We start from the raw sequence: 11499 nt of genomic DNA on the forward strand, positions 1-11499 counted from the left end.
CGGAAGATGGATGGTGAGGGGATCGAGCCTCAAATAGCATCTCGATCTAGAAAGTCTTCAAGAATACGGGATTTTCATTTTCATTTTCTTCGGGACACGCCATGTATTCTTATGGATGATAGGAAAGCACGACCGCAGAAGAAATTATCTTTCTTATCCTCAATTTACTTACGAAATTCTTCAGTGAATTCATGTTGTTTCGCTTGTTATCTCTGTTATAATAATAATAATGGCGATTGGGCTGTTCAATCTCACGGGGCGGGATCCCAAGACTCGTTTTCTTACTTCGACCTTGGGAGTTAATGTAATAAAACATCAAAATCTCTATTGCCGAGGGGAAAGTGCAATCATTTGGAGGAAGTGCTTCATTCCCTGAACATAAAGATCGCCCTTGTCACGTAAGTATTGAAATAATGTATTATATATTTCGTTCATTATTTAAGCATGTCTTCAGTTCGATTCCTCAACTATCGAACATTTTTTTTGTATATTGATTATGGTTAATAATATCCATAATTTTTTTTTAGATTTCTATCTATTATGATGTTTTCCTAAATCTTATATCCCCCTATGATGAAGAAATGACAACGTCAGTTCGATAACCGGACGATAATATTTTGATGGCTATACAGCACAAACCCATTGACATATATAATTCATTTCAGATAAATCCGATTAATGGATTCCGTTCTAGTTGATAAAGCCACTTAACTGGATGTTTATTTACATTCCAAAATCTTTAAACACGTTATAAATACACATGGCCCCCGCTTAATCGGATAACGAATTAGCGAATACCACGCGCGAATGGATAAATTCCTCCTGCACCAAAATAACTCCCCATAAAGACAATGTTGAAGTTCCCCACTTAATATGACAATTTCAACGACTTTTCTCCGTTTAATCGAATATTACGTTTCACGCGTCGAGAATGTTAATACGCATCAACCACAGCACACATAACATAATTTATTTGTCCCCAGTCAGTTACGATAAAACTATACAAATTAGAGTTCAAATTACATATTTTACAATATTTGAAAGAAAATACAAAGAGAGAAAGAAAAAATTTTATTTCAATGGACACAATAGAACAGTTAATTCATAATGTGATGAAGGAAGCTGGGACAGGGAATAGAGTAGTAGTTAAAGGCTAGTAAAATGCTCTCGACCCTATGACGACATCTCTACAAATGACGCACATATATGCTATTTCTTTTACCCTGAAAGAAAGATAAAAGGAACAGAGAGTGTATATTGGCCCAACAGGTGCATTAATTAAATTAATAAGTAAATGATGGCAACCAAAAGCTGATAAAATAAAATTTTATGCTAACAAATTTTTTGTTTCAAATCAATTTATTAATTAATATAAAGTTAATAAAAATATATTACATTTGATTAATGAAAACCACCAAGGAGACACCATGGTCACACACTGGTTGTTACAATGAAGTTATTTTATAAACACTAACAATTGACAATATAAAATACAACTACAGTGTTTAGTAATTTTGGAGGAGAAAAAAAAAGATAAAATGGAAAAAATCAAAATATACTCACACATATATAATACATAAGTTATATATAAAATACAATATAATGATGCAACGGGCAGGGGGTGCATTACTACTTATATAAAAAAAAAAATCTATAAAAATAAATCAACATGAGTTTATATGATATGATTTGAAATAGTACGGCAGAGTTGATAAGGGAATTTTAACAGAGACATTAACCAGTTGGAGCGGGAAGTCAATCTGTAGCAAAAAAGGGAGTGCGAATCTGAGGACGAAATCAAAAGTAGTTTTCAATATTGACTATTTGAAATAAGTGTTGTTTAAGAAGTTTTTTGAAAATCGAAAATGTGGATGGATGTAAAAGTTCATTTGGAAGGCTATTATAAAATTCAGGAATGAGGAAGCTAAAATGATTTTATGAACTAAAGGCAGAGAGTATATGGAATTATGTCTATTGGATGTTCGTGATTTTTATTTATTTTTTTACGTTAATTCAATGACAAATTCTTAATAATACAGGGTGGGGGAGGGGGGGGGGGAGAGAAATAGACAAAAGTAAAAATTAAAGATGGAATCAACACTTGATATTTACCGTCTGCATAATCAAATCGAGTTGTTGTTTCCATTTGAGTTTACCCATTGCTTTATTTATTAATAACTATCAATTTGATATCAGGTTCAATTAATATTATTTCATAATACTTGTTTAAATTTCAATAATTTTTTAAACGAAATGCTTTAATTTTTCAGTGTTTTCATTGATTAATTTGTTATTGCGATATTGCTATTTTTAACTTAGAAATATCAGATAATTTTTAGATTCATGCTGTGCATTTGATATATTACAAGAGCTGGGTAAACGATTTTGGGGGGGGGGGAGAGACCTTATTCCATACACGGATTCGACATTCAAAAAGATATAATTTACAGAAATACTAAAAGGCATTTCAATGGAAGAAATAATTTCAGGATTAATTAGAGAAACATCTTCATAATTATTGAAAATTATAATAATTTGAGAATTATTCAAAGTAATTTCAAAATTAATAAAACAATAAGTTATCAGGAGAATTAAAATTTGTATTTAATTATTTAATTTAAGAAATAATCTCTCAGAATAAATAAAGGTCCTCAATAATTTGAAGCTCCTTGACTCAGGACCGTTGACCCATTCGTTAAGACATCTATGTGCAACTGCATTATTGTATTTATCAATTCTTTATGATCTGGACACCATCTTCCAATCCTAAAGACACTTTGTGACAATGTTGGTATAGTGACTATATTGGTATAACAACCCTGATGCGCATCATCAAGCCCGCGGGCTACATAGCAAAAACTTCATTATGTAATTCTGCATGCCTAGATGAGTAAATATGTAATTTTAACATGGTAGTTTATTAAGCACCTGTGAATTTAGTTTTAAGCTTACCTCGTATTTCTTGGATCCTTAATCGGGAGAAAGAAATTTAGAGTAGACATCACATTGGCATAAAGGAGTGCACTTTCGCAAAATAAAATTTATCTTCCATATTCCCAAAAACAAACTCGTGTTAGTAAATGCTAAAAAAACACTCCGAACGCTATTGTGTATATGTTACGGGAAATATGATAGATTGGTAGTTATTATGCATAACCGTCGGTTTTTATGCCTTAATCACCAGCCGTCACGATAAGTTTGATAAACTCCACTTCATTCACCCCTTTTACCGATGATTATGCATATTAAATTGTGATAAATTTCATGTTTGATAAATATGGAAGAAATTATTACCTGTATTTTCTTCATTTTATCTATTTATTGGTTTTACCCACAACATGTATTTTACCACAAAAATTGAATTAATCGAAAATGAGTGTGAAAAATGAAATTTACCGCTCGTTATTTTATTGCATAGCGGGACAACAAACTCATTGGCCATTTTCAAGCTGTCGCTAGTCTTTGACTCGTACCTGGCGTCATATCCTTCTATTTTTGGATATAATTGTTTGATTAATTTCTTAAAAACTCATCAATTTGAGAATCCTTAGTGAAGAGTAATGACTCTCAAATGTTCATGGTTAACATCACCCCCCCCCCCCCCGGAAATGCATAGTCTGCTTCCCCTGCCAATTTTTTATTATACAGAACAGGCCGAGCATGACCAGACTCTGTCGCTTACGCGATTTTAGCGCATTGATGGCATGGTTGTGCCGGAGAAAATTCTGAAAGATAAGAAGGGAGATGGGAGGCCACTCTTTCGTAGGACACAATATACATTCGTTAATTTATATCAGGGGTGGCCAACAGCTGGCCCGCATGCGGCCCGTGAATTGATTTTGTGCGACACGACAAGGATTGATTACAGTGGAAAAATTAAATTTGTGATCATTATTTGAACTATCGGTTCCAACAGCAGATTTCTTGATTAACAAACCGCTTACAAACTTCTTATTTCGAGTGACAAAATTAATTTAATAATAACTAATTAATTCAATTAATAATAGAGTGGCTTATACACCGAAGTTGCACAACTGATGCGGCCCGCGACGCTATAGCTGACCATTATGTTGGCCCGCGAACAGAAAGAAGTTGGCCACCCCTGATTAATATTATGAAGTTATACAACGAAATTAATTCCAAGACTTATGACGTAAGTCGAGGTGAATTTTTCTACCCAGTTTTACAGTCATTAAGTTTCATCAAAATATAATGACTGTAATCTATTGTATTTGATGACACCATCATTAATTGTCACTAAAAAGGAGTTTCCAAGCAATTAACGATTATGTGTGAATTTGATATGAAAAAAAAATTGTCTTTGAGCGGATATAAAGGGTACTGCAAATCTGCAATGAATAAAAATGTATTTCACGAAAAGAAATTTGGAGCATATATGACAGGATTATCTGTACTTTTTCACCAAATTATTGCAATGTAATTGATTTAAGAACAAAATGAAAATTATCTTCATAAACATTTTCAGTCAGGATTACGGGAAAGTCCCTTAAAAAAATGGGTCCCACACATATGGTGGCTATTGGTTTTACATCGATTCATCTCTTCGATGCGACGTTAGAAAAATTTTCAAGCTTTGATAAAGTGCATCTAATTGGAAAAAAATTAATAATTTTTAGGAAGAGATGATAATGAATGTTGACTTTTCTCGGGATATTATTGCATTGCACCATAAACTAACGCGCTGCACGCGTTTTGTTACTCAACTTGTTTCTCCACCACTACTCATTATTTTTGGTGTACACCTGAACACCCGGCCCTTCACTTATTCCGAGGGGTGTGCATTGGGGACTGCATTTACACAAAAGTATAATCAGGGCTGTAACTAGAGGGGCGGGGGGAAACTGCCCCGGATGGCAAAATTTAGGGAGCGGCAGTTTTAGGCGGAAACAAAAAGAACACCGTTACAAAATTATATGCTGGTGCAATGCAGTCCTCCCTCCAACACCTTTACAGGGACGAAACATTTAACTACATTGTACTAATTATGACACATACCGTCATACGGCACTTGTTCTAACACTCTATAATAAAAGCAAATGTTACTTCAAAATATTTTCAATACTTCAAAAATTATTGCAATTATCTTTATTAAATTTAAAAACAGTATAAACTAAACTGAACCTTAAATTTTGATTGTGAAATTTCATTTTTTTAATGCAGTAAATTTTTCACAATAAATGAAATTTAGAAGGAAATGCAAATACCGAAAAATGTTTAAAGAAAAATTTACAAGTAACCACTTAAATATTTAGATGGCAGCACATTTTAAATGCAAATATTAAATATTATATACAAGTAAGTATTCCGAGGTAACTCACTCCGTCAGGCACAGATGAGTATCCTCAATGACATTAAATTAATGAAATTAAATTTAAATGTTTCTCGTATGGCGTTGGGTTGTGGGGTGGAGGAAGAAACAATAGAGCTTGCTACCTTTAAATGAAAAATTTTCTTATCAAATGTTATACATATACACAATACACATACGTAATCACTATTCATAAATGTTTAAAAAAATGCCTATTATATGTAAAGATACTTAAAGCGTCAAGTTTAGGGAGGACTTAGAGAAATGTTATTGTATAAATTGATTTTTACGATTTCAGAGAGATTCACTGACCACATTTTAGAAACTTTCGGGGAATTACGTAGCAATGAATATTGGCAAGAATTCTACGAAAATACCGGGAATTCCCCCAGCGATACGTATAACATATAAATTAATTATACCCTTGGCAATGGAAAGGTGAGAAGAAGGTAAAGAAAAAGACCGGTTCATACATTTCAGAAAGATATTCATAAAACAAGTAACCATAATATGTGCATGAAAAAAAAACCGTATTTTTTGTAAACATCTTGGTTGCAGAGCTGAATACTAATCATTCCGTAGGGAAAATACATCTACTTTTTCATTACCGGATTCACTTACTAAAACAAACCGTTTTATCTTGAAAATACAATTCCAGATTGACAATTGACCTTAACTTTACGTTTTAATACATTTTTAGGTGTCGAAGCAAAAATAAAATATGCATCTTCAGTGGATAATCATTTTGACAACTCTGCTATGCGTCGGTCTTTGCTCTCCAATCGAAAAAGAAGAACCAGCAAAAGATGATGCCTTACCACAAGAGGTTGATGAGCATATTACATCAGATAACATGGGATCCAAGGATGATGTTAAGGTTGACAGCTCCCACGAGAAGAAGGATACTGGCAAGAAATTGAAAACTTCGAGAACGGAACGGACTTTTCTTAGGAATCGCAGAGACAGGCGTCCTTTGGATTTGAGGATCAGAGTACCGTGAGTACGCCTTCTAGTTGAAGTAATAGAGATACGTTTTCTATGTGTTTGGGTATAATTTTTTAGCAATATATTCAGAATTTATACTTCGACTTCGAAAACCAAACCCAACTTCGACGTACAACTAAATAGTGATTTCTGCCGCACCGTATTGCATTGGTCGGGGCTGGATTGGTGATAACTAGGGCTCGGATTTTCGGTCTTTGCTTTTTTTTTCTTTTCTTTTCGCATGTTTCTCTATTTTTACGTGATAGAGCCTATTTTCAAAATTTTAAGACATATTTTGCGTATTTTGTAATTTTCGATAAAAGGTAAATTTTTTCCTCGCTATTTCAATCCCGCTCAGATTGGTTTTTTCGGTTCCTACCTCTGACGAGAGCTCCTAGGGCTAGGACTTTTATACACTAAAAATGGAACGTCGCTGCCGATTGGTAAAAAATCCTGAAATAATCGGTGTTGGCAACTCGTGGGAAAAATTGGCTGAAATTTGTAAATGGGGGAATTTTTTAGCGTTTGTGGGGAAGTTTGAGAATTTTTATCAAATAAAAAGAATTATTTAATAATTTTAATTTTGTGCGATGCTTTTCTCTAAAGCTAAATACCGTACTTGGCTAGGTATTTTCAACTATAGATGTCAGCGCATTAATTCTAAATTTGTAAGGGGGAAAACTGACTCAAAAGGGAAATTTTGGCTCGAGCAGATTGGTTGGTAAAACGAAGAATTTTCATTCATACAATAAGTAATGGTTCAAAATTATTTAGACTGCATCAACACTTCTCATTATCATATTATTTTGTTAAAACTAATGTTATTTATAATAGGAATGAAAAATTTTTAGGATATATTTTTCATTTTATAAGACATATTTACAGTTTTTTAAAGAGCATAAATGCATTTTTTATACACTATATTTTAGACGTTTTTAGAGCATAAAAATCTTAGCCGTAGTAATAACATACAGAAAATAATGTACGCGCACAAAAATAAATAAGTGGTGACAAAAATAAAAGGTGATATAAGACACCAAACAAGCATTTTTTTACGTAAATCCAGGCGTTATCCAGGTTGTACCATGAGAAGGCCTGTCACATTACAATAGCCTGCACCGTCGAATGGTTTATTGCACTTATTGCAGCGAATCCGTCGGAAAAATATATTCGTTTTTGGTGAAGTGCTGTTGCGCACTCTCTAAAAACACCCTCTACCACGTTTGCTATTGCGATTCGACCCCACATTTTATGGTGAAAAATGCTTGTCTTATATTAGCCCTCAAAATTTGTCCCATTATTCAAGAATCGTCCTGTATATAGAAAAAGTCATGCTATAGCACATTTTTGTTACATTATATACCAGTGTGTAAAATCCCCAATTCCATCCGGGTCACCACAATACTGAACCACATATCCACCTCATCTATATTCCTCTTCGGGACTTTTAACGAATTGGTAGCCTACATATTGGAATGTGCGTGTACTTTTTGTGAACCTAACATGAAATTTGTTTCGGTGTAATGTTTGCTATCGTAAAAGGCAATTGCAGATGGCATCGTACCGACGGCAAATTTCCGATGTCATCTGCCATCGGTATTTTGAACTACGATTGACGTGCAGTGACTGAATGATTGGACCTAAATCTTTCTTCAACACTTTTTTATGTCTGGAACGTTCGGTAATCTCGAGCCGGTGACTCGTGGCTGATGTGAAACACCAATGTTATTATGCACCAATGTTAACATCACAATGATATAGAAGAGGAAAGTAACAGAAAAAAAAGGAGCTCTTAATTCGTACACCCTATTTCATTAAAACAGAATTTGATTAAAAGCATATAAAAGGTATTTTCCGTCATATTTCTGATCGTCTTGGGAGGATGCAAGAGCCCTCTGTGCCCACTGCGCAGGCCATTGTTTTGCGCGGTAAAACAATCACGTTTATTTTTTATTTTACATGAAAATGATTCTTTCTTGATTTGAAATGTATGTTTATTCCACGAAAGGAAATAATTGAAGATTTTAATATACTTATAGGTTTTTCAACATGGATCTGAGGCGCAATCCGGATGGAAAATCCATGTAAGTTTCATTCACAATTTTAATATTATTATTAATAACAACAGATGCGCCAAAAAGTTTTACAATTTGTTTAAAAGATTGATAGTTTTTGCTCCACAGAATAGGGATTATCGAAGAGCAAAGTCCGAAAACATTCCAAACTTTTCTCTATTTTTCTAATTCAAATATCTCAGTGAATATTGCACTTAAAAGCACGGGAGTTATTTTGCTGGCCTCAGGAGAGACAGGGCAATCACTTGCTTATTGGAAGTTATAGGACTGGGGGACCGTATGAAAATTCATTCTTTTTCTTGTGACACACTGTATTCTTACACTCCAAATTAGTACAGGGTCATTTCTGAACACATTGTGAGCATTTTTTAATTGGAACCGTAGAACTACGACAAACGATTGATGAGATAAAGGCCGAATTATATATGACTTACAGGACACCCTGTATAGGCCTACAAAACTTGCATCCTACTAAAAATGATAATATTTTCATTTTTCAGGTTGGATCTTGGTGTGTTTCCTGATACGGGATTCATAGCTATCAGAAGGGATTGGGATGATGATTGGAGATGTACAAAGTGCAATGAAGACGACAAGAAGTGATCTATTTATTCTTCTCGATTTCATGAAACTTCGATATCTTTTTGTAAGTTAACAGAGAATTTAAACAACATTAAAGAAACATTAAAATATTTATGAGATGAGTCTTTTCTCTTAAAAGAAATATTTTTGAATGTGTCCAAAAAAAAAGGAAATGGGTGTTTCGAAAGCTCGGATTGATAACCATTTACATCATTCATGCTCAACCCATGGACCGCGAGCCAAATGTGGCCCTCGGAGCCATCTGACGTGGCCCGCGACCTCAATCCTCATTTTGTAAAAAGGAACTAAGCGGCGCATAAACAGATTCAAATTCATCTGTCAATGTGTAGTTCAACAACATCACTTGAGTGACCCGTGGGATATTCGCAGATCGCTTAAGTGGCCCGCGGCATACGTAAAAATAGCTTAAGTAATGTGCGGCACACAGTTCCAGATCATTCAAGTGGCTCGCGACTCATTTATAGATCACTCGAAAGATCGGCGGTGCAGTTCCACGTCACTTAAGTGACCGCGACATATTTCCGGATCACTTGAGTGAATCGCGGCACAGTTTCGGGACACTTAAGCGGAAAACACATTTACAAATCACTCAAGCGAAACACATCGGCACGGTAGCCCAGGTCGATAATATATTCGCCTAAAGTACCAAAGAATGTTTAGAGGTGTTCTGAGTTCGATACCCGGTTCGTCCTTGTCAGAAAAATTTCCTAACATCGGGGTACAACAGAAATTGGCGACATGACCGAAGAAAAAAATTTCTACTGCAGGGAGTCCCCCAATCGAGGGGTTAGCGCACCAACCTCTTGATGAGCATAAAAAGAAATCGGCAATAAATTGTAGGTCCCGGTCTAATTATACCCGTGTGCAGAAAGTGGCCGTTGTGCGACCAAAATGATGAAAAACACGTTACATTTACAGATCATTCAAGTCACCCACGGCAAAGCTCCAAATCACTGAAACTGACAATGGCACATTTAAAAGTCTCTCAAGTGACCTGCGGTGCTGTTCCAGAACACATAATTACGTGGCCCGCGGCACGTTTTAAAACCAATGAAGTGGCCCAACCCCTCTTATAAAGGTTGCGCGAGCACCCTTTATTTACATGCATAAAGTGTATCGACGCGTATAGATGAATAATGATTCGAGAAGAATCGTTCTCCCCACACGCAGTAAGAATGGATCAAAACAATGAAAAAGAGGAAAAATCGAAAACTAATAAATTATTTATTATTTGTAATTGTTTTCAAATACAAATTTTTCAAAGGAGTAGAAGACAATAAAAATCTCAAGGTTTTCACAAAAGACATTTTAGTACATAAATATTTATTTCAAGATCACGTGAAGAACTGATTTCGAGACAGCAACATACATCGCACAATGAGCACTTATACATATTCGATAACGCAATAATGCATCTATGAGATTAATGTTCAATAATTTATGAATCAAAAATTGTAGTTTAACCTTTGCGATAGATTTTCAATAGATCGAAAACCATATATGCTAAACCCATGGCCCGCGGGCCAAATGTGGCTCTAGAAGTCATTTGATGTGCCCCACCGATCTCGAAAATAGTATTGGTAAAAGAAACTAAGCGCCATATATAAACAGATTGTCCGAGTGATCCGGTTTGTAGTTACTTTGGCTTGTGGCTGTGTGGCCCGGTGTGGGTGGTTTGCTGGTCTTGGATGTCATTGGATTTTGGCCACCGTGGCCCACGTCTCCTTAGACGGACCAGTTTATATCCCGTAAGGGGGACAGACCGGGGGTCACGGTTGGTCTGGTTATGGGTAGTTCCATATCCCTATAGTGGCCTGCGGCATATTCCAAGATCACTCACTCAAGTGACGTACGGTGCAGTTCCACATCACTTAAGTGGCCCTTCTTTCTTTCTTTCTTTTTTTCCTTTCAAACCGAGCACAACTTACTACCTAGCGAGTTGTGCCGGAAGTGTAAGTGTGGTACCTAACAATCAAAGTTGCGTATCTCTAGTGTTGTGTCTGATTTCTCAATGCGGCCATCTATATTTCAGAAGTGAAGTGGGTGAAGTTTTGAATATTTGTGCCGTTTGTAGGCCTTTTGCTCTGTGTGGCGAGACTTCTTAACTGGGAGATCGTCTCGCATTCAGGCCTAGAAGTTGGGAACCACAGAAAACCAACTTCAGCCAACCTCCACCATTTAAAAAGCCCACGGAATATAACTTGATCAACGTGTGGCACGGTTGCAGCACAATTAAGTGCCCCGAGCACCACGGGCCACTTAAGTGATCTAGTTTTGTAACACTTTGGCACTGTTAAGGTCAATTAAGAGGCTCTCGGTGCATTTTCAGATCACTTAAATGAACTTTGGCGCTGTTGAGGTTACCTAAGCGACTCGTAGGATATTAACGGATCAGTTGAATAACTCGCGGGACATTTAACGGGCACTTAAGCGGCCGCAGCACGTTTCCAAATCACATAAATATCCCGCGGCACAGTTCCATAGCTCTTAAGCGGCCGCAGCACATTT

General features: G+C 35.7%; 1 protein-coding gene across 1 annotated transcript; it reads left to right on the forward strand.

Annotated features, from left to right (window-relative positions):
• The first annotated feature begins 259 nt into the window (after positions 1 to 259).
• Positions 260 to 9084, forward strand: LOC149082803 (uncharacterized). The gene is made up of 4 exons (XM_089235965.1): positions 260 to 398; positions 6030 to 6325; positions 8353 to 8397; positions 8889 to 9084. The coding sequence occupies exons 2-4, from the start codon at positions 6051 to 6053 to the stop codon at positions 8989 to 8991; spliced, it is 423 nt and encodes a 140-aa protein (XP_089092091.1). The 5' UTR covers positions 260 to 398; positions 6030 to 6050; the 3' UTR covers positions 8992 to 9084.
• Positions 9085 to 11499: the final 2415 nt, after the last annotated feature.

The sequence above is a fragment of the Pholcus phalangioides genome, unplaced genomic scaffold (genome assembly GCF_987345545.1).
Source record: "Pholcus phalangioides strain wild (caught in Gottingen) unplaced genomic scaffold, Ppha-v1.0 ptg000009l_1, whole genome shotgun sequence".
Taxonomy (NCBI): domain Eukaryota; kingdom Metazoa; phylum Arthropoda; class Arachnida; order Araneae; family Pholcidae; genus Pholcus; species Pholcus phalangioides.

What these genes read in the sequence shown, in the direction of transcription:
- LOC149082803 (XM_089235965.1), top strand. Translation starts at nt 6,051, where the DNA reads ATGCATCTTCAGTGGATAATCATTTTGACAACTCTGCTATGCGTCGGT. An exon ending in GATTTGAGGATCAGAGTACC is followed by an intron (nt 6,326 to 8,352) that starts GTGAGTACGCCT and finishes ATATACTTATAG; the next exon opens with GTTTTTCAACATGGATCTGA. An exon ending in AATCCGGATGGAAAATCCAT is followed by an intron (nt 8,398 to 8,888) that starts GTAAGTTTCATT and finishes TTCATTTTTCAG; the next exon opens with GTTGGATCTTGGTGTGTTTC.